Source organism: Pseudophryne corroboree, chromosome 1 (genome assembly GCF_028390025.1).
Source record: "Pseudophryne corroboree isolate aPseCor3 chromosome 1, aPseCor3.hap2, whole genome shotgun sequence".
Taxonomy (NCBI): domain Eukaryota; kingdom Metazoa; phylum Chordata; class Amphibia; order Anura; family Myobatrachidae; genus Pseudophryne; species Pseudophryne corroboree.
In genome coordinates, this window is record NC_086444.1 from 1,028,880,733 (window position 1) to 1,028,904,206 (window position 23,474).

Below are 23,474 nucleotides of genomic sequence, written 5' to 3' on the forward strand. Positions count from 1 at the left end.
TTCTAACGCCAAATTAGTGCCCCCCCTCTCTGTTTTAACCCTGTTTCTGTAGTGCAGTGCAGGGGAGAGCCTGGGAGCCTTCCCTCCAGCCTTTCTGTGAGGGAAAATGGCGCTGTGTGCTGAGGAGATAGGCCCCGCCCCTTTTTCGGCGGCCTCGTCTCCCGCTCTTAACGGATTCTGGCAGGGGTTAAATATCTCCATATAGCCCCCGGAGGCTATATGTGAGGTATTTTTAGCCAAAAATAGGTTTTCATTGCCTCCCAGGGCGCCCCCCTTCCAGCGCCCTGCACCCTCAGTGACTGCCGTGTGAAGTGTGCTGAGAGGAAATGGCGCACAGCTGCAGTGCTGTGCGCTACCTTAAGAAGACTGAGGAGTCTTCATGCCGCCGATTCTGGACCTTCTTCTTGTTTCAGCATCTGCAAGGGGGCCGGCGGCGAGGCTCCGGTGACCATCCAGGCTGTACCTGTGATCGTCCCTCTGGAGCTAATGTCCAGTAGCCAAAGAAGCCAATCCATCCTGCACGCAGGTGAGTTCACTTCTTCTCCCCTAAGTCCCTCGTTGCAGTGATCCTGTTGCCAGCAGGACTCACTGTAAAATAAAAAACCTAAGCTAAACTTTTCTAAGCAGCTCTTTAGGAGAGCCACCTAGATTGCACCCTTCTCGGCCGGGCACAAAAATCTAACTGAGGCTTGGAGGAGGGTCATAGGGGGAGGAGCCAGTGCACACCACCTGATCCTAAAGCTTTACTTTTTGTGCCCTGTCTCCTGCGGAGCCGCTATTCCCCATGGTCCTTTCAGGAACCCCAGCATCCACTAGGACGATAGAGAAAAATAGCTAGCAATTTTCTGCCAAAATTCAAGTCTCAGTGTCGTTATTTCTGGTTATGGTTATGAATGCTTTACTTTCAAAGAAAGGGGTCCACCAAATATCACTAAGATGTTTAGAAGAGAGTATTGACTGCATAGGAGAGGAAAGAGTTAAACATCTGGGGAGGGGTGGACCTAGCTGTGAGGAAAGTACAGCCTTCTTTAAGGGGAGGGCTTGATATATATGGGGAAGGTGAAGCCATTTTAAGTCTCTTGGTGATCTGGTTTCCCACCCTCCCGCCCTGGTAGTTGGAAATTGTGGCACGTGGTGCTTTGGCTCTAAGTTGTTGGCTGTTTTCGTTGGCTATTTATTGGCGGAAAAGAACGGCAGTTTCGTATTGTAGAGAAAACTGTAGTGTTTTACAGTTGGTTGTGGTTTAGGTGCACTCACCTCCATCGACTTATGGCCGCTTGACCACCCGTCCGGGAAGGCAGCGGCAGGGCACCCAGGAGCGGTGGGTAGTCACTGTGGGGGTTGAGTTGTCACCTATTACCGGTTTATGGTAAGTTTTAGTAAATTTATAGGGTTGAGTTATTTAAGTTTAATTTAGATTAAGTGAGCCGTTCTTTTGGGCCGCCACCATATGCCAGCTGGAGCGGCATATTAAATTAATCTCTTTATTACAGGTTTCCTAATGGTTAGGGACAAATAAATAGCTAGCAATTTTCTGCCAAAATTCAAGTCTCAGTGTCGTTATTTCTGGTTATGGTTATGAATGCTTTACTTTCAAAGAAAGGGGTCCACCAAATATCACTAAGATGTTTATTGCTATTTTAGCAAAACTGCACCTGAAGCTGAGTAAGGCCAATGCTGCACATGCGGGTGTGCTTGTTCATTACTGCCATGAATATGGTGATATCACAGGCCACCTATATACCTGTATGCAATATTCCAATATATACTGCTCAATAAGTTTGGGAGGAATTAAAGTATGCCTAGATACATTTTGTCATTTATATTAGCAATTCACAACTGGCCAAAGTGAACATATTTATCAAACAAAAGCAACTACAACAACATTTCACATAAGAGAAGATAGATACTAATGCATGGAGGTTACCTCAGAGAACTGTATTTGCAGGCTGTATATGTCTGCTATCTGGTAACAAAGGCTCTGTAGTAACAGACGAATGTTTCGGCTTTCACCAGTAGCACCAATGAATCGAGTCACAACTCTGAGGTCTCTGAAGAACAATCATAACGAACATATTCAGTGTTAGAGACACAAATGAAGCCTGAAGATTATACATTGCTCACCATGATGACATATTAGCTAGTAGAGAGAAAGTAGTAGAGAAGAAAGGGTTTTGCTTAATGAACATACAGAGCAACAACACTAATGTTTTAGTTTATGTATCAAGGCAACTTACCCTGTTAGCCACTGTGCCACTGATGCAGCCACTTTGGCTATAACTGCACTCTTGCCACTGCCAGGGCCCCCGTGTAATATGACCAGGTGTTTGTCAGCAGACCTCATACGGTCTCGGAGCTCCAGCAGAAGAGACTCCCGACCCATGAAGCTATTTACACTGTGGCAGAACAGATCAGTAATACATTTATGCAGCATTTGGATCATGGTTATCATTCTTAGTACATGTCCTGTATAACCTAGTATTTTATAGAATACCACTGGCTCCTTAGTTCTTAAGCATTCTTGTTATTTCACACTTACTCCCGATCTCCATGTACTATATACTTCCACATTCACTTCTAGATTTCTACCCCAGATAACAGACGCACATTAATCTCTTATATATTATAGAAAATATATATTTATACAATTTTAGATTTCTTATTTCACAATATACATTTTACAAATAAGAGGGGATAAACATTTATCTCTAAGGTACACAATACAAGACACACATTATGTTACAGGATCATATTTTTTTTTTTTACGCAGTTAACTAATAATCTGACAATTTTCTTAAAGAGTTTATATGGACAGATACTATACTCTGGCAAACCTATATCTCTAAAGTCTCCAAAAGTCCCCTTAAGTGGGATCTCCCCGTTATTCCTTAAAGAGCTCCCAATGATGCCATCTCTTCACTATATTAGAGTTAAGTTTCTTATTAAAAAGTTCCAATTATTTTTATTTATCACCATGAAGATAGCTGGGGTCTGTTCTTGCTTCCACAGTTGTGCAATGGTCATTCTGGTGACTATAAGAACATGGCTCAATATATATCTCTGTATATTGCCAATACTTATTATTATCCTTTATTTATATGGCTCCACAAGGGTTCCGCAGCGCCCAATTACAGAGTACATATGCACATGGTCAAAACAGGAAAACAGTGACTTACAGTTGAAGACAATATAGGACAAGTACAGGGTAACTAAGCATAACTACACCAGTAAACAACATAGAGATAAGTTCCAGGTGGCCAAAAAACTGCAGGATCTGGGCAGTTGAGGATTATTAAAGTAAGAAAAGTATAAGCACATGAGGGAAGAGGGCCCTACTCGTGAGAGCTTACATTCTGAGGGGAGGGGTAGACAGACAGGGGTGACACAGATGGGGTACATTGAGAGCGTGGAACAGAGGGTTAGGATGAGATTTGGCTGGGTTTGGTACAAAAATGGGTCTTAAGAGCCCGTTTGAAGTTTTGTAGAGAGGTGGAGAGTCTGAGGGGGAGAGGTAAAGAATTCTAGAGAAAGGGAGCAGCACGTGAAAAATCTTGGAGATAGGAGTGGGAGGAAGTAATCAGAAGACAGGAGAGTTGGCGTGCATTAGCAGAGCGAAGAGGACGGGTGGGAGAGTAAAGGGAGATAAGGTCAGAGATGTAGATGGGAGAGGAGTGGGTGAGTGCTTTGTAAGTGAGTGTGAGAAGTTTGAATTGGATTCTGAAAGGGAAGGGAAGCCAGTGAAGGGCCTGTAGGAGAGGGGAGGTAGACGTAGTGCGTTTGGTGAGGAAGATTAGCCGGGCAGCAGCATTGAAGATAGAGTGAAGGGGAGAGAGGTAATTGTCAGGGAGGCCAGTTAGGAGGAGATTACAGTAGTCCAGTCTGGAAATAATCAGTGAGTGAATAATGATCTTAGTGGCATCCTGGGTGAGAAAAGGTCTGATTCTGGAAATGTTTTTGAGATGAAAATGACAGGTTTGTGAGAGGTGCTGAATGTGTGGTTTGAAGGAGAGGGAGGAGTCAAGGATTACGCCAAGACAGCATACTTGGGGGCTAGGGGAGATAGTCGTGCCATCAATGGATAATGAGATTGTGGGAGGTGAGGCTGTGCGGGAGGGTGGGAAGATGATCAGCTCAGTCTTAGACATGTTGAGTTTAAGAAAGCGCTGGGACATCCAGGAAGAGATAGCAGAAAGACAGTTTGAGGTACGAGTGAGGATAGCCGTGGAGAGATCAGGGGAGGAGAGGTAGATTTGAGTGTCATCAGCATAGAGGTGGTATTGGATGTTAAAAGAACTAATGAGTTCCCCTAAAGAGGATGTATAGAGAGAGAAAAGGAGAGGACCAAGAACAGAGCCTTGGGGGACACCAACATTTAGTGGAAGTGGGAGGGAGGTAGCATCATGAGAGGAGACAGAGAAGGAACGATCAGAGAGGTAGGAGGACAGCCAGGAGAGGGCAGTATCACGCAGACCAAGAGAGTGAAGGATTTGCAGAAGGAGAGGGTGGTCCACAGTGTAAAAAGCAGCAGAGAGGTCAAGAAGAATAAGCAGAGAGTAGTGGCCCTTAGATTTGGCTGCATGGAGGTCATTGCAGACTTTTGTGAGGGCAGTTTCAGTGGAGTGGAGAGAACGGAAACCAGACTGGAATGGGTCAAGCAGTGAGTGAGAAGAAAGAAAGGCAGTGAGGCGATTATAGACAATACGCTCAAGAAGTTTGGAGGCAAAGGAGAGGAGAGAGATGGGTCGATAGTTGGAGAGAGTGTTAGGTTCAAGGGTAGGGTTTTTAAGAATAGGGGAGACAAGAGCATGCTTGAAGGCAGAGGGGACAGTGCCTGATGAGAGGGAGAGATTGAGAAGGTGGGCAAGATGGGAACAGGCAGAAGGAGAGAGGTAGCGGAGGAGGTGGGAGGGGATAGGGTAGAGCGGGGAGGTTGTGGGGGGTGGGGGGAGGAACGGATGAGGGCCATGACTTCCTCACCAGATACATGGGAGAAAGATGTCAGAGTTGGTAAGAGGGAAGGGGAGGGGTGGCAAGGGATGGGTGGTGGCTGGTTGCTGGTCTGGTGGGATGTGATATCCTGACGTATATGGAGTCAATCTTGGATGTGAAATAAGTGGCAAAGTCAAGAGCAGACAATGAGGAAGGGAGAGGAGGTGGTGGTGGGCAGAGGAGGGAGTTAACAGTGGCAAAGAGGCGCTGGGGGTTGGAAGACTGGGTAGAGATGAGGATTTTGAAGTATGATTGTTTAGTGAGGGAAAGGGCAGCACTGAAGGATGAGAGCATGAATTTGAAAAGGAGGAAGTCTGCTTTAGAGCGTGATTTCCTCCACTGTCGCTCGGCAGTACGTGAGCATTTTTGTAGATATCTGGTGCATTTGGTGTGCCAAGGTTGAGGTGTTGATCTGCGAGGGTGAACAGTGGTTGGTGGAGCAACAGAGTCAAGGGCAGAAGTAAGAGAAGCATTGTATAGGGATGTGGCTCGTTCAGGGCATGTGAGAGAGAGAAGAGGAGAGAGAAGTGAGTCAAACAGGGAGGATAGGGATGAGGTGTCAATAGCCTCAATGTTACGCTTAGTGATGGTAGCCTTAGGAGGGAGAGATGGGGAAGCAGAGATAGATAAGTTGAAAGAGAGCAAGTGGTGGTCAGAGAGGGGAAAAGGGGAATTGGAGAAATCAGAAATATCACAGCGGTGAGTGAAAACCAGATCCAGTGAGCTCCCGTTCACATGGGAGGGTGAGGTGGTCCACTGGGAGAGACCAAGTGAAGAGGTGAGGTTAAGGAGTTTAGAGGCAGGTGATTTTGTGGGGTTATTGATAGGGATGTTGAAATCACCTAGAATAATGGAGGGAATGTCAGAAGAGAGGAAGTGAGGTAGCCAGGAAGCAAAGTTGTCGAGGAATTTGGAGGAAATGCCAGGTGGACGGTAAATGACAGCAACTCGAAGATTAGTAGGTTGGTAGAGGTGTATTGCATGGACCTCAAATGTAGAGAATGTAAGAGATGGTTCTGGAGGCATAAGTTGGTATGTGTAGCTTGAGGGTAAAAGGATCCCAACACCACCCCAATGGCGACCCCCGGGTCGGGGTGTGTGTGAGAATGTGAGGCCCCTAGCAGAGAGAGCAGCAGGAGAAGTGGTGTCATGGGGAGTAATCCAGGTTTCTGTAACGGCCAGGAGGTGCAGGGAGTTGGAAATGAAAAGATCATGAGTGGGGGCCAGTTTGTTACAAACAGATCTGGCATTCCAGAGTGCACAGGATAGGGGGTATGAGTTTGTGGGAGAGATGTGAATGAGATTATCAGGATTGCTGTAGCGTTGAGGTAGGAGTAATTTGAAAGGAAGGGATAAAGAGGGTGTAATGATGGAGCTGGAGCCTTGGCTAGGAAGGGAGACTGCAGGAGTGAGACAGGGAGGGAGTGCAGTTTGATGCTGGTGGAGGAGAGGTGAGGAGACAGGCAGAGGAGGGAGAGAGCAGGGTTGAGTGGTGGGGTAGAAATGGTGTGAAGGGGCAGAAGTAAATTGCAATGGGGAAATAGAAGAGGAGGGGAAGGGAGGCAGAGGGGAGGATGGTAGACAGAGGAGAGGAGAGAGGATGAGATGTAGGAGACTGGGAGAGAGGGATAGAGGTGGTACCAGGGGACAGAATAAAGGATTAGGAAGACAAGGATTAATGGGGGATGTTGCCAGCCTGGCCATAGTGTGGGTGGGGTAAAAAGTGGAAGTAAAATGAGAGTAGGAGGAGGAGTGGTGGCTGAATGAGAGAGCAGTGAAGTTTCAAATTGCTTTGGGGGAATATATGTAATAGCGCCATCTTGGGAGTAATTTGTACTCTAGTCCCAGTAATTTGAAACATGAGGTTTCTATCTCTGCCCAAAACGGGCCTAATTTTTTACAAGACTAAAATATATGTATGATATCTCCCATTTCCGCAAGGCATCTCCAACAGAGGTCTAATTGCTCAGGCCAAATTCTATGAATCTTAGCCGGAGTTAAATATATATACGATAGAACACCTGCGGTCGGTAATTGTATCGCTGCGGGATCCCCACCCACATTGCTGGCACTGATTGCGGAAGTATGCTTCTTCAGCCAAGAATGTTGGGAGGTATGAGAGAGTGAGTGAGCGAAAGTGTGTGTGTGTGTGTGTGTGTGTGTGTGTGTGTATATATGTATGTGTGTGTGTGTGTGTGTGTGTGTGTGTGTGTGTGTATATACAGTATCTATATGTATGTGTGTGTTTGTACGACTGTGTATGTGTGTAATGTATGTACAGTCAGGGCCGGCGACAAGGGGGGGTCAAAGGGGACACCTGTACTGGGCCCCAAGGATCAGAGGGGCCCCAAGGATACAGTAGCGGATCTTGCCACGGGCAAGCAGGACTTTTGCCCGGAGGGCGCCGGCGCCATCTGGAGGGAACCGCACCACGGCAAGATCCGCTGCTGCTGTGCCCCCCGCTGCCACTGGCCGCTGTCCCGCTGCCCCGCTGTGAAGGGAAACTAGACGCTACGCGTCTAGTTTCCCTTCATGGGCTGCCCGCTGTGAAGGGAAACTAGATGCTACGCGTCTAGTTTCCCTTCGTGGAGAGGACCTTTTCTGTAATGATGTGCGGTGCGCGTTGACGTCATCGTGCACCGCACAGCAAAGGTCCTCTCCACGAAGGGAACTAGACGCGTAGCGTCTAGTTTTCCTTCGTGGAGAGGACCTTTGCTGTGAGGTGCGCGATGACGTCATCGCGCACCGCACATCATTTCAGCTGCGCTACTACTGTACAGGGGGCGTAACTGACCACGCCCCCTGTATGAAGCCACACCCCCTATGGCCGCCCGAGTCGCAAAAAGACCCTGAGCCGGCCCTGCAAGGATATGCCACTTAGTGCCCGACACGGATGTGAGCTTTCTTGTCCAAATAGGGCAACAAGCTGTAAGCAGTGTGGGCGCAGCCTCAGAGTGACAGGATCCTATCACACACAGTGACTGTGCGGGGCAAGTGTGCACCCGCTCTTCCATGTCCAGCTCTGTTGCAGAAGTTATGGGACATGGCAGCAGCACCGCTGGCCAAGATTCCTGTGCCCTGTGCCGGCCCATTCTGTTGGGCTGTGAGGGTCTCATGGTACCTGCTGTGCGGTGTTCTGGATACTGGGGAGTGCAGCGCAGGTGAGTCTCTCCCCATGGTAAGAGTGGATTGGTGAGGGGATGCAGGGCATATATATATATATATATATATATATATATATATAAAACAAATATATATATATAACCTGAGGGGGCCCCAGAGACATCACTGTACCGGGCCCCAAGATTTCTGTTGCCAGCCCTGTGTACAGTATGTGTGTGTGTGTGTGTGTGTGTGTGTATGTATATATGTGTGTATGTGGTGTGTGTGTGTGACTGTGCAGCATAATGTGTGTAAGCGTCACTGCTACAGGGGCATCTTGTATACCGTCACTGCTACAGGGGGCGTTACGTGTACGCGTCACTGCTATAGGGGGCGTTACGTGTAAGCATCACTGCTACAGGGGGCGTTACGTGTGCAAGCGTCACTGCTACAGGGGGCATTACGTGTGTAAGTGTCACTGGTACAGGGGGCGTTACGTGTGTAAGCAGCACTGGTACAGGGGGCGTTGCGTGTGTAAGAGTCACTGGTACAGGGGGTGTTGGGTGTGTAAGCGTCACTGATACAGGGGGCGTTACGTGTGTAAGCGTCACTGATACAGGGGGCGTTACGTGTGTAAGTGTCACTGGTACAGGGGGCGTTACGTGTGTAAGCGTCACTGATACAGGGGGCGTTACGTGTGTAAGCATCACTGCTACAGGGGGGCATTACGTGTGTAAGCAGCACTACTACAGGGAGCATTATGTATATAAGCATCACTGCTACAGGGGCAATTATATGTGCTGTCCCTTGTAAGGTGTGAGAGGGCGCAAATTTATAGTTTGCAGGGGGGGCGCCGAACACCCTAGCACTGGCCCTGATACCATATAATATATAATGAGTTTATTTGGTAAAAGGATACAAATATACAAATATATATTTTCTATTCTAGTTCTTTTAAAATCACTGTGATGATAGAGAAATGGGGGCAAGTTAGTAAAACATTGTTTCTGGAAACAAGCTTCTCTTGCTGTGATCAGTGTGGTCAGATGTCAGGCACAATTCCAGAGCAAGATCCCTAATGCTGCCACCCTGTTTCTGTGGCACATGAAATATGATGTCCTATTAAGGGCATGACTTATTTAACAGCCAGTATTTCTTAAGAAGTAACATGTGAAATTAGCTAAGGGTTAAAGTGTGAGGGCTGAATTCAATTAGCCCCATTTAATGCCCGAAGACACGTGCCTAGGGGCGGCACCTACTGGGGGCGGCAGAGCTGTCATCCCTCCACCCAGCATCTCAGCAGCTACTGATCGTCTGATCCTTTATTTCAATAAATACTATCAGCAGGAATGTCGTCTGCTCAGCAATGGTGACAGCCAGGATCAGCAGCTGATGGGTAAGAGAGGAAGGGGTCGTGGTGAGTGATGGTTACTCATCAGGGTTCAATAATTGTGAGTAACACACAGCTCCCTGCCACATGCTGCTTTGTGCATAGTGGGCTGGAGCTCTTTTCCCTTCCTCAGCAGAGTGAGAAACACAGCTGGGGTGAGAAGTGGGACTGAGACAGCAGCAGTTTGCAGAGGGAGAAGAGAGCTTTCCCGGACAGTCTCAGCTGGCCTCTCCCCCTTCCATGGCTTTGCTCCCTCCCTTTATGTGTGTGAGCCTGCCTGGGTGGGGGCGGGCAAAACTTTTGTGCCTAGGGGCGGCCTGAACCTTAAATCCGCCACTGCCTGGGCCTATTAATTTAGCAACCCTCTTTCTCGCACGTTAAATTAACTGTTAACGGGCGTTAACACACAGAATCTAGATTTCTTTTCGAGTCAGGCTAAAAAAAAATAAGAATTTACTTACCGATAATTCTATTTCTCGGAGTCCGTAGTGGATGCTGGGGTTCCTGAAAGGACCATGGGGGATAGCGGCTCCGCAGGAGACAGGGCACAAAAAGTAAAGCTTTAGGATCAGGTGGTGTGCACTGGCTCCTCCCCCTATGACCCTCCTCCAAGCCTCAGTTAGGATACTGTGCCCGGACGAGCGTACACAATAAGGAAGGATTTATGAATCCCGGGTAAGACTCATACCAGCCACACCAATCACACTGTACAACCTGTGATCTGAACCCAGTTAACAGTATGATAACAGCGGAGCCTCTGAAAGATGGCTCACAACAATAATAACCCGATTTTTGTAACTATGTACAAGTATTGCAGATAATCCGCACTTGGGATGGGCGCCCTGCATCCACTACGGACTCCGAGAAATAGAATTATCGGTAAGTAAATTCTTATTTTCTCTATCGTCCTAGTGGATGCTGGGGTTCCTGAAAGGACCATGGGGATTATACCAAAGCTCCCAAACGGGCGGGAGAGTGCGGATGACTCTGCAGCACCGAATGAGAGAACTCCAGGTCCTCCTTAGCCAGGTTATCAAATTTGTAGGATTTTACAAACGTGTTTGCCCCTGACTAAATAGCCGCTCGGCAAAGTTGTAAAGCCGAGACCCCTCGGGCAGCCGCCCAAGATGAGCCCACCTTCCTTGTGGAATGGGCATTTACATATTTTGGCTGTGGCAGGCCTGCCACAGAATGTGCAAGCTGAATTGTATTACACATCCAACTAGCAAAAGTCTGCTTAGAAGCAAGAGCACCCAGTTTGTTGGGTGCATACAGGATAACAGCAAGTCAGTTTTCCTGACTCCAGCCGTCCTGGAACCTATATTTTCAGGGCCCTGACCACATCTAGCAACTTGGAGTCCTCCAAGTCCCTAGTAGGCGCAAGACACCACAATAAGCTGGTTCAGGTGAAACACTGACACCACCTTAGGGAGAGAACTGGGGACGAGTCCGCAGCTCTGCCCTGTCCGAATGGACAAACAGATATGGGCTTTTTTGAGAAAAAAACCACCAATTTGACACTCGCCTGGTCCAGGCCAGGTCCAAGAGCATGTTCACTTTTCATGTGAGATGCTTCAAATCCACAGATTTGACTGGTTTTAAACCAATGTGTTTTGAGGAATCCCAGAACTACGTTGAGATCCCACAGTGCCACTGGAGGCACAAAAGGGGGTTGTATATGCAATACTCCCTTGACAAACTTCTGGACTTCAGGAACTGAAGCCAATTCTTTCTGGAAGAAAAATCGACAGGGCCGAAATTTGAACCTTAATGGACCCCAATTTGAGGCCCATAGACACTCCTGTTTGCAGGAAATGCAGGAATCGACCGAGTTGAAATTTCTTCGTGGGGCCTTCCTGGCCTCACACCACGCAACATATTTTCGCCACATGTGGTGATAATGTTGTGCGGTCACCTCCTTTCTGGCTTTGACCAGGGTAGGAATGACCTCTTCCTGAATGCCTTTTCCCTTAGGATCCGGCGTTCCACCGCCATGCCGTCAAACGCAGCTGCGGTAAGTCTTGGAACAGACATGGTACTTGCTGAAACAAGTCCCTTCTTAGCGGCAGAGGCCATAAGTCCTCTGTGAGCATCTCTTGAAGTTCCGGGTACCAAGTCCTTCTTGGCCAATCCGGAGCCATGAGTATAGTTCTTACTCCTCTACGTCTTATAATTCTCAGTACCTTAGGTATGAAAAGCAGAGGATGGAACACATACACCGACTGGTACACCCACGGTGTTACCAGAACGTCCACAGCTATTGCCTGAGGGTCTCTTAACCTGGCGCAATACCTGTCCCGTTTTTTGTTCAGACGGGACGCCATCATGTCCACCTTTGGTAATTCCCAACGGTTTACAATCATGTGGAAAACTTCCCCATGAAGTTCCCACTCTGCCGGGTGGAGGTCGTGCCTACTGAGGAAGTCTGCTTCCCAGTTTCCATTCCCGGAATGAAACACTGCTGACAGTGCTATCACATGATTTTCCGCCCAGCGAAAAGTCCTTGCAGTTTTTGCCACTGCCCTCCTGCTTCTTGTGCCGCCCTGTCTATTTACGTGGGCGACTGCCGTGATGTTTTATCCCACTGGATCAATACCGGCTGACCTTGAAGCAGAGGTCTTGCTAAGCTTAGAGCATTATAAATTTACCCTTAGCTATATTTATGTGGAGAAAAGTCTCCAGACTTGATCACACTCCCTGGAAATTTTTTCCTTGTGTGACTGCTCCCCAGCCTCTCGGGCTGGCCTCCGTGGTCACCAACATCCAAAACTGAATGCCGAATCTGCGGCCCTCTAGAAGATGAGCACTCTGTAACCACCACAGGAGAGACACCCTTGTCCTTGGATATAGGGTTATCCGCTGATGCATCTGAAGATGCGATCCGGACCATTTGTCCAGCAGATCCCACTGAAAAGTTCTTGCATGAAATCTGCCGACTGGAATTGCTTCGAAGGAAGTCACCATTTTTTTACCATGGCCCTTGTGCAATGATGCACTGATTTTAGGAGGTTCCTGACTAGCTCGGATAACTCCCTGGCTTTCTCTTCCGGGAGAAACACCTTTTTCTGGACTGTGTCCAGAATCATCCCTAAGCACAGGAGACTTGTTGTCGGGATCAGCTGCGATTTTGGAATATTTAGAATCCACCCCTGCTGTTGTAACAGTATCCGAGATAGTGCTACTCCGACCTCCAACTGTTCCCTGGACTTTGCCCTTATCAGGAGATCGTCCAAGTAAGGGATAATTAAGACGCCTTTTCTTCGAAGAAGAACCATCATTTCGGCCATTACCTTGGTAAAGACCCGGGGTGCCGTGGACAATCCAAACGGCAGCGTCTGAAACTGATAGTGACAGTTCTGTACCACGAACCTGAGGTACCCTTAGTGATAAGGGCAAATTTGGGACATGGAGGTAAGCATCCCTGATGTCTCGGGACACCATATAGTCCCCTTCTTCCCGGTTCGTTATCACTGCTCTGAGTGACTCCATCTTGATTTGAACCTTTGTAAGTGTTCAAATTTTTTAAGATTTAGAATAGGTCTCACCTAGCCTTCTGGCTTCAGTACCACAATATAGTGTGGAATAATACCCCTTTTCTTGTTGTAGGAGGGGTAATTTAATTATCACCTGCTGGGAATACAGCTCGTGAATTTTTTCCCATACTGCCTCCTTGTCGGAGGGAGACCTTGGTAAAGCAGACTTCAGGAGCCTGCGCAGGGGAAACGTCTCGACATTCCAATCTGTACCCCTGGGATACTACTTGTAGGATCCAGGGGTCCTGTACGGTCTCAGCGTCATGCTGAGAGCTTGTCAGAAGCGGTGGAACGCTTCTGTTCCTGGGAATGGGCTGCCTGCTGCAGTCTTCTTCCCTTTCCTCTATCCCTGGGCAGATATGACTCTTATAGGGACGAAAGGACTGAAGCTGAAAAGACGGTGTCTTTTTCTGCAGAGATGTGACTTAGGGTAAAAAACGGTGGATTTTCCAGCAGTTGCCGTGGCCACCAGGTCCGATGGACCGACCCCAAATAACTCCTCTTCCTTTATACGGCAATACACCTTTGTGCCGTTTGGAATCTGCATCACCTGACCACTGTCGTGTCCATAAACATCTTCTGGCAGATATGGACATCGCACTTACTCTTGATGCCAGAGTGCAAATATCCCTCTGTGCATCTCGCATATATAGAAATGCATCCTTTAAATGCTCTATAGTCAATAAAATACTGTCCCTGTCAAGGGTATCAATATTTTTAGTCAGGGAATCCGACCAAGCCACCCCAGCTCTGCACATCCAGGCTGAGGCGATCGCTGGTCGCAGTATAACACCAGTATGTGTGTATATACTTTTTATGATATTTTCCAGCCTCCTGTCAGCTGGCTCCTTGAGGACGGCCCTATCTATAGACGGTACCGCCACTTGTTCTGATAAGCGTGTGAGCGCCTTATCCACCCTAAGGGGTGTTTCCCAACGCGCCCTAACTTCTGGCGGGAAAGGGTATACCGCCCATATTTTCTATCGGGGGGAACCCACGCATCATCACACACTTCATTTAATTTATCTGATTCAGGAAAAACTACGGTAGTTTTTTCACATCCCACATAATACCCTCTTTTGTGGTACTTGTAGTATCAGAAATATGTAACACCTCCTTCATTGCCCTTAACGTGTGGCCCTAATAAGGAATACGTTTGTTTATTCACCGTCGACACTGGATTCAGTGTCCCTGTCTGTGTCTGTGTCGACCGACTAAAGTAAACGGGCGTTTTAAAACCCCTGACGGTGTTTTTGAGACATCTGGACCGGTACTAATTGTTTGTCGGCCGTCTCATGTCGTCAACCGACCTTGCCGCGTGTTGACATTATCACGTAATTCCCTAAATAAGCCATCCATTCCGGTGTCGACTCCCTAGAGAGTGACATCACCATTACAGGCAATTGCTCCGCCTCCTCACCAACATCGTCCTCATACATGTCGACACACACGTACCGACACACAGCACACACACAGGGAATGCTCTGATAGAGGACAGGACCTACTAGCCCTTTGGAGAGACAGAGGGAGAGTTTGTCAGCACACACCAAAAACGCTATAATTATATAGGGACAACCTTATATAAGTGTTTTCCCTTATAGCATCTTTTTTATATATTTCTAACGCCAAATTAGTGCCCCCCCTCTCTGTTTTAACCCTGTTTCTGTAGTGCAGTGCAGGGGAGAGCCTGGGAGCCTTCCCTCCAGCCTTTCTGTGAGGGAAAATGGCGCTGTGTGCTGAGGAGATAGGCCCCGCCCCTTTTTTGGCGGCCTCGTCTCCCGCTCTTAACGGATTCTGGCAGGGGTTAAATATCTCCATATAGCCCCCGGAGGCTATATGTGAGGTATTTTTAGCCAAAAATAGGTTTTCATTGCCTCCCAGGGCGCCCCCCTTCCAGCGCCCTGCACCCTCAGTGACTGCCGTGTGAAGTGTGCTGAGAGGAAATGGCGCACAGCTGCAGTGCTGTGCGCTACCTTAAGAAGACTGAGGAGTCTTCATGCCGCCGATTCTGGACCTCTTCTTGTTTCAGCATCTGCAAGGGGGCCGGCGGCGAGGCTCCGGTGACCATCCAGGCTGTACCTGTGATCGTCCCTCTGGAGCTAATGTCCAGTAGCCAAAGAAGCCAATCCATCCTGCACGCAGGTGAGTTCACTTCTTCTCCCCTAAGTCCCTCGTTGCAGTGATCCTGTTGCCAGCAGGACTCACTGTAAAATAAAAAACCTAAGCTAAACTTTTCTAAGCAGCTCTTTAGGAGAGCCACCTAGATTGCACCCTTCTCGGCCGGGCACAAAAATCTAACTGAGGCTTGGAGGAGGGTCATAGGGGGAGGAGCCAGTGCACACCACCTGATCCTAAAGCTTTACTTTTTGTGCCCTGTCTCCTGCGGAGCCGCTATCCCCCATGGTCCTTTCAGGAACCCCAGCATCCACTAGGACGATAGAGAAAATCCCTGTACACTGCAGCCTGCGGGCTGCCTTCAGGGCTAATTGAATAACACTGCTGCACAAAATAGCCCGAGGTTAATTCCTCCCAAAACTGATAGCTCGCAAGACTTTAAAGGTACAGGGGTTTCTATGTACTAAGCCTTGAAGAATGATAAAGTGGAGAAAGATAAAGTACTAGCCAATTAATATAAACCTGAAAATAAATGTTCTTTGCAAATGCATATTTTGCCTCTAGTGAATGACACATTTGGGCCGGATGTAAGGCATGGTTTTGCCTTGTAAGTGATTGCGCATTACATCGCGAACTTGGGTAGCATTACATCCGGTCCTTTATGTACACTGTATTTCTGACTACCACATTTCAGAATTACAATCAATCACTGGGGGGAGTGGAGAGCGGGATTGGAGTAGAGGTTTGTACAAATACAAAGTCTGCCCTCAGGCCCAGGCCCCCCACATCCTCCTCCCCCCACCCAGAAGATCTCCTGGTGACCAGTCGATCACACATACGTATCTATGTCAGAGCCACCTACACACACTTTGGCCACGTTTTCTAGATCTGGCCACTTGGAGATTAGCAGAACTCACAGTATATGGCAGTGCTTGGCATGCTCCAGAACCTCTTCATTTCTCTGATTCCTAAAAAGCTGCTTCCTCTTCCAAGTCTCTTCTGGGACACTGGGCACATGAGTTGTTCTAATCAACAAGACATATCAAATCAGCTTTCTTCTAGAAAGATCATAAGCAAAGTCTACATTGCATAAAGAGACACGTGCATCATGACGCAGAGAAAGGGGACCATGAACTGACCTGCTAAAATGCTCAATAACCTTTCTCTGAAAGTCAGTACACAGGCGTTCCAGATAGTATGCATGAGATCTGTTACTAATGGGATTTATTCCATCCAGTCCCCAGCTGATGCTATACTCATAGATGTTTGTGTGACGTAACTGAAAGACAGCAGTTTCCCATGTAACATTACAACAAATGTGAAAAAGTAATATAAAACATATAATCTAAAAGAGATAAATTTACAAACAGTGCCTGATTCTGAGTCCCACATAATCCGGGACTCCTACAGTGAAGAGAATCAAAAGGATCTATGTAATCACCTGACACCGGTTCCCTGTTTGGTGAAGTAGCCATCATCACTGATGGCATTTATACCTACTCTATGCTAGGTGCAGGAGATATGAAAATGACGGGCACTGTGCATGTGCAGGACTCAGAATAGGTTGAAACTGTGGCTCCCCGTTTTTCTTGTGTGCTAGGGCCCTGTTGTGACTAAGCTGACAACCAGTAACGTCTTTTCAGTGGCTGCACAGAAACGACTAAGGGGTAAATGTATTAAATGAGGAGATGGGGGAGAAGTGGTATCACGTTATGTGCACTGATACCGTTTTTTCCCCATGTATGACACTGGCGCTGCGTGCTCAGTGACATGGGCCGATATCCAGGGCAATGTTGAACTGTCAGCAGCAATGACCGTTCCAGCACCTGCAGCTATTGGGAAGGCATCCGGATTCCAGGCTGCGCAGGAGATCTCGCGTGATTTGTGAAATCACGCACATGCACAGTGGAGCCGGCCGGGCTGGGAAAAACAGCGTAACAGCACTGAGCTGATGCACTGTGTGCTCTCTGGGGATCGCTGGAGAGGGGAGTTTAGTTTGCACTCCCCCGTTTCGGCAGACAAGATGTTAGTACATCTTGTTGGAATGGCTTTCTGCTTCGCCTCGATAATGAGGCGAAGTAGGAAGTGATCGTGCCGCTATAATTTATTACAGATGTACGGGTCAAAATCGCTCATACGCAGATAAAGATGCATATGCAGCCCACACAGCATGCACCGTTTTCTAACATTAAGTAAATGTGGCCACATTTGAACCAGCCTGCAACACAGAATTAGACCCGCAGTCACTTTGACATTACATATAATAGAAATCTAAAGCAGCAATAGTGAAAATATATTTTGTAATAAATAACCATTATCTTTCCAAATGGAACAAAAAACACCTTCCTTGTCATGCATGGTGCAAGCTTACACAACCAAATATATTTTTTCTATGAGCTAAAATACTGTGGGGGAGATTTATGAAAGATGGGAGAAAGATAAAGTGGAGAGATATGAAGTACCAATCAATCAGCTCCAGTCATTTTGAAAACACAGCCTGTAACATGGCAGTTACAAGATGATTGGTTGATACTTAATCCCTCTTAAGACTTTAATAAATTTCCCCCATATTCACACATACTCACAGTGGTCCTGATTCAGATGTGGTTGGAGTTGCTATCGCACTGAGGGGGTCATTTCGAGTTGTTCGCTTGTTGCCGATTTTCGCAACGGAGCGATTAAGGCAAAAATGCGCATCCGCATGGTACGCAGCGCGCATGCACTAAGTATTTTAGCACAAAACTTACGTCCGAACGAAGAATTTTCATTGAAAAGAGAGTGGTGAAACCCTTGATGGCGCTTCTGACGTACCGATTGCTGCCTTCTAAATCCAACGATGGACTTATCCCAAACAGTCCAAAAAATTAAACAGTGGGAATAGTGGTGGTGTGGACTAGATGGCGCTATCGCTCAAGCAGTGATGGTGAATGTGAGAGTGTTATAACAAATACTTAGCTGGGTTGTCTCCAGATGAAAGACCAGGTACAATCTAGGTCCAGTTTCTGATGGATACCTCAGCCATATTTAGAGAAAAAATAAAAAAACAATATGTAGCGAAATCGCTTCAAATGGGAAAGATGTAGAGCTGTTTAAGCTGTGATTATTTCGTCAATAAAGAATGGGGGTTTTAACTAGGTGATATGAATATTCGGAAGATGGATAGTTTTTTTTTTTAAAAACCAACATACAAAGACAGTATCCTCATATGAACACACCTGACTTACTCAAAGACAGGTGGTAACAGGTCCATAAAGGTATCTTTTAAAGATGTGATGTGCTCTTTATCAATAGATGGTTTAGGTGGGCGTACCTAACACTCACGTGAGGGACAGTAGATATCCTCATATAAAGGTTTCTTTCTGTGACATCATTCCACAGGGGTTATCATGGTAGTTGGATGTTCAATGATGGAATGCTCGATCATATATGGAATGTAAAACATAAACACATAATGTGTAGTAGGTTCAAGAAAAAGATATCCTAGATGCTATATATAGGCGTACCTAGGTATCTTTCTAGGCTGGTAATGCAAACATGGAATTCTTGTAAACACACCTGACTTACATAGAGACAAGTGCCTGTATGCCCATAACGGTATCTTTCATGAAATATGCGGTTCTCTATCAGTCAAAATCAGTAAAAGAGGCGTACCTCACACTCACATGTAGAACGGTCGATATCCTCATATAACGGTATCTTTGAAGGACCTCACTCCAAAGGTAATCAAAGGTAAAAATTTATTCAAGGTATATAAGACACAAAATAGCATAAAAAACAGGCTAAACCTGGCGTACGTGTCCGGCTCTGATGGAAGTGAGAACCGTCTTGGAACCATAAGGGGCCAACTTTGGGGTTCCAAAGAAAAAATAATTGTAAAATTAAGACAAGGTCCTACCTTCCTTCAGAGTCCAAAAAAAGAGACAAGTCCGCCGCAGAGAAGCCCCCTCAGAGCCAACGCGTTTCGAGTCAGGAGACTATTTTTCAAGGCATGAGGGTACAAGCAAACAGGTTCCCCTATTTAAGGCAAAACATGATTACATCATTTCCTGTCACATGACAGGAACAGGGTGTGGAAACATTATAAGAATAAATAAAATCTCTCCTTGCTATTTAAAATACATATCTGCATATAAGATACTACATGATAGACATAAATTGGTATTCTTATGGAACAGAAATTCTCACATGGGTTGATGGGACATGTAGTTTTTCCATAGTAAACAAACCTCCGTGACCGGAAGTAGTTAGGCTTGCTGGGAAATGTAGTCGGAATCTATACAGGAAGTCACATTGTTAACTGCCTGATAGATTTAAAATTAACATAAAGCAGGCTTATTTGAATGATCATATTCTGGAATTAACATATAAGATGTTTAAACAAAATAAAAAAAGGTTCTTCCTTGATGAAGAAATCGTCCGCGACCGGAAGTCGCTCGGCCTCATGGGTAGTGTAGTTTTTTGTGCCTGAAGCCGCGCTGACTTTTGCTGTATTGTTTATGTCGTGATCCCGGAAATGACGCGCGGGGGAAGTGTCTCTCTGGTTCTGGGTAGTGTAGTTTATAGTTCTTAAATATCCATGGCAGCTAAAATAAAAGCAAAAAAGCCGCAAGGATGCTGGGTCTTGTAGTTCTTCGTGCTGATAGCATGATCCCAGCAGGATTAAAAAGTTATTTCTTTTTCCTTCCTTTTTTCTCCCAATATACATGGTGATCAATGGGGTTTTTTATATTCACTGGTGGATTTGGAGGAAATAATGTTGCACATAATTATTATTATATAGTTAAATATATATTAAAAAGAACACTACTAGGTTAATAGGTGTTTAAGGTACAGATGTGACCCATATGTAACATGCATTAAAAAACCAGTGTATGATCAAACATATAGTGTTTCAAAAAAATGGATTAAAGCATGCTATGTTATTAATGACAAGCAGTTTTAAAACCAGTGTATGATCAAACATATAGTGTATCAAAGAAATGGATTTAAGCATGCTGTGTTATTAACGACAAGCAGTTTTTAAGGGTCAACTTATATTAGAAGAGAGTTCGTGTTCTCTGATCTTAAGAGTGATGGAACCGTCAGTAGTTCAGATGGTGCATATCGGTGTCCTTTTTCTCTGTGGCCGTGACTGTTCTCTTAAAGGAACCATTTTAATTCGAAGTCATGGTTCAGCCCGCCTGGAGTAAGGGTATTTAGTTGAAAGATGGTTTTCATTTCTGATATCGCAAGATTTTTCTCTGTGTTTTTATCCTTCCATGTGGCTTTGATATGTTTAATTCCAATAAATCTTTTGATATGTTGAGAAGAGCATCCGTGTTTAATTTTGAAGTGATTGGAGAGGTGATGGGTCTCTATTCCTTTCTTAACATTCCGCAGATGTTCACCTATTCTAATTTTCAAAGGTCTGGTGGTTCGTCCAATATAACAAAGTCCACAAGAACATTCAATTAAATAAACAACATTGGCGGTGTGACACGTTATGAAGTCTTTAATCTTGAACTTGACATTGTTGACCGATATTTCACAATATTTGTTAGTGGTGTCCTTAATATTCTTGCACCCAATACATAAACCGCAGCGATGAAAGCCTTTGGTTCTGATTAGGTTACGGGTTGGCATTGGTAGCGTGCTTTTTACCAGTTGATTCTTTAGATTTCTGGATTTTCTATAGATGAAATTGGGTTTTTTTTGGAATAATGTCCGTGAGAATGGGATCTTTCGTTAAAAGATACCAATTTTTGTTGATAATTTTTTCTATTTGTTTATGTTGGCCATCATATTGGGAAATGAATGACCACTGTAGTCTGTCCGTCGTCTTTTCTTTGTCGTTTTTTTCCGTTTTCTTTGAAAGCAGGGATGTACGATCTATCTTTTCTACTTCGCTGATAACTTGGTCGAGGGTTTCTTCTTTGTATCCTTTCTTGAGGAAATCTTCTTTCATCTGTAAGGATTGCTGTTTGCAAACCTGTCGGTCGCTACAATTTCTATAGACTCTTAGAAATTGGCTTTTGGGCACCCCTTTTAGCCACAAAGAGTGATGTTGGCTGTCTGTCGGGATGTACGTATTAACATCTGTCGGTTTATGGTAGACCATAGTATTCAAAATATTGTTTTCCTGATAAATGGTCAGATCCAAAAAATTGATTTGTTCATTACTGGTGACCACGGTAAATTTCAGATTTACGTCATTAGTGTTCAAGGATTCAAAGAATTTTTGCAGGTCTTCTAGGGGAGACTTCCAGAAAAGGAGGACATCGTCTATATAGCGAAACCAGTGTGTAAGGGGTCCTCCCCAAGCTATGCCGCCATAAATGGCTTTATTTTCCCAAAAGCTCATAAATAAATTGGCATAGCTTGGGGCGAATTTAGTCCCCATAGCTGTACTGTTCCTTTGAAGAAAAAAATCACCATTGAAGAAGAAAAAGTTGTTCTTTAATATGAAATTAATGGCTTCCAAAGTAAAAGCCTTTCTTTCCTCGGTCAAGTCCGTCTTGTCGAGGAACCAGGTGATGGCTTCTAATCCCTGTTCGTGCTTGATACAGGTGTATAGGGATGTCACATCGGCCGAGGCCATATGCATGCCTTCTTCCCACTTGATATTTTGGAGTTTTGTAATGACATCGCCTGTGTCCTTCAAATAGGAGGGGGTAGAGGTTACGAGAGGTTGTAGAATGGAGTCTACCAGGGAGGAAAGATTGGATGTTAAACTCCCGGTGCCAGCTATAATGGGTCTCCCTGGTGGATTTACTAGACTTTTATGGACTTTTGGGAGTATGTAGATGGTGGGAGTAATTGGATCTTCTATGTTCACAAAATCATACTCCGTTTTGGATATTCCCTTACTTTGTTGGTGTTTGTCCAAAAGTTGGAGGAATTTTTCTCTAATCGTATTGGATGGATCGCTTTTAAGCTTGGTATATGTCTCAATGTCTGCCAGCTGTCTGTTTACTTCTTTAATGTAATCCTCACGGTTTAGTATAGCGATACCACCGCCTTTGTCGCAGGGTTTAAAGATGATCTCTTCATCTTTACTTAATTCCTCTATGATTCGCCTTTCCTGTTTATTGAGATTAAATCTCATTTTTGGTTTTTTGAGGTTCTTTACTTCGTCCAAAACCAGTTTGGAGAAGGTCTCAATGAAGTTACCTTTTACGTGGGCAGGATAAAATTTGGACTTTTTCCTTCTTTTGCCGTGGTCTTCTTCTACGTGAACTGCAGGGGTATCTGGTGTTTCTTCTAGCCCTCCTATCTCAGTTCTCTTGTCCAATTCCTTTAGGGCGAAAAATTTCCTTAGAGTAATTTTTCTAATAAACTTTTGAATATCAATAAATTTTTCGAAGTCATTCATATATGACGTAGGGGCATATTTAAGTCCTTTATTCAGAATTCTCATTTCCTGTTCGGTTAACTCCCTTTTGCTGAGATTGAAGACCAGATTGGTCTTGGAGAGTTCCTGATTGGTGTTGGTGATGATCTTCTTCCTAGTTTTCTTCTTCTTCCCTCCTCTACAGCCTCTTGATTTCTTGGGATTCTTCTTTTTTTTCCTTTTCATTGCACCCCAATCTGTGGATGTGTTGAATTCTGGTTGGTTAGGATAATTGGACTCAGGATCGTTTGGGACAGATGGGGATGTATTAATAGCTGAATTGGTTAGACACGGTCCATTTTGGAGGACCTTTCTCCTAAAAAAGGTTGCTTCCTTGGTTGTGTCTCCCTCTTCCTATTGCGAGTAGATCTCTCTCTGTCGCTTCTGTCTGGTTGACCATCGTTCCTGGAAGTAGATCTATTTCTGTCCTTCTTATCTAAATTTGTACGATTTGTTCAGATTGGTATTTTTCGAGGGTGGCAACTTCCCACCACAATCTGTTCTCCTTTAGGAGCCAATCACATAAGCGTTCCATCGCTGTCTCAAGATTGTCATCCTTCATTTCAATCTCATCATCTTTGAAATTCATCTTGAGTGCTTCCTCTATTCTTGCTGCTCTTCCCTCTCGGTGCTTGAACATGATGCTGCCTTAAGAGAATTGGAGGAACAAAAGAGAACGTAACCCACGTGAACAATGGAGAAGATGGGACAAGAACCACAGGAACTGGGATAGAGACCAAGACCACAACAGATATTATTGGAGAGAAGACACACAAAGACATTATTCACGTAGACGTGAAGATCTGAAGAATTTAGATTGGGGAAACCGTCACAGGCGAGTAAGAACACCAATCTCAAGAAAAAGACAACAACAACACAGATGCGAGGACTATGAAACAATAAGGAGGGAGAATAGTCAAGCCAATGACAATCAAGGAACCAACATCCGTAGAGACTATGGGCGTTTAGATAAGAA

At 45.5% G+C, this 23,474-nt stretch overlaps 1 protein-coding gene across 4 annotated transcripts in view; it reads right to left on the bottom strand.

Annotated features, from left to right (window-relative positions):
- Positions 1-23,474, bottom strand: part of LOC134922808 (uncharacterized) — a 338,146-nt gene that overhangs the window by 96,169 nt on the left and 218,503 nt on the right. For all 4 annotated transcript variants that reach the window (XM_063920697.1, XM_063920699.1, XM_063920696.1 and 1 more), the window contains 4 exons: positions 16,269-16,408; positions 16,047-16,154; positions 2,238-2,396; positions 1,928-2,051 (listed from right to left, as the gene is read on the bottom strand). In XM_063920697.1, coding sequence (XP_063776767.1) covers positions 1,928-2,051; positions 2,238-2,396; positions 16,047-16,154; positions 16,269-16,408 — 531 coding nt within the window. The remainder of the gene's footprint in view (positions 1-1,927; positions 2,052-2,237; positions 2,397-16,046; positions 16,155-16,268; positions 16,409-23,474) is intronic.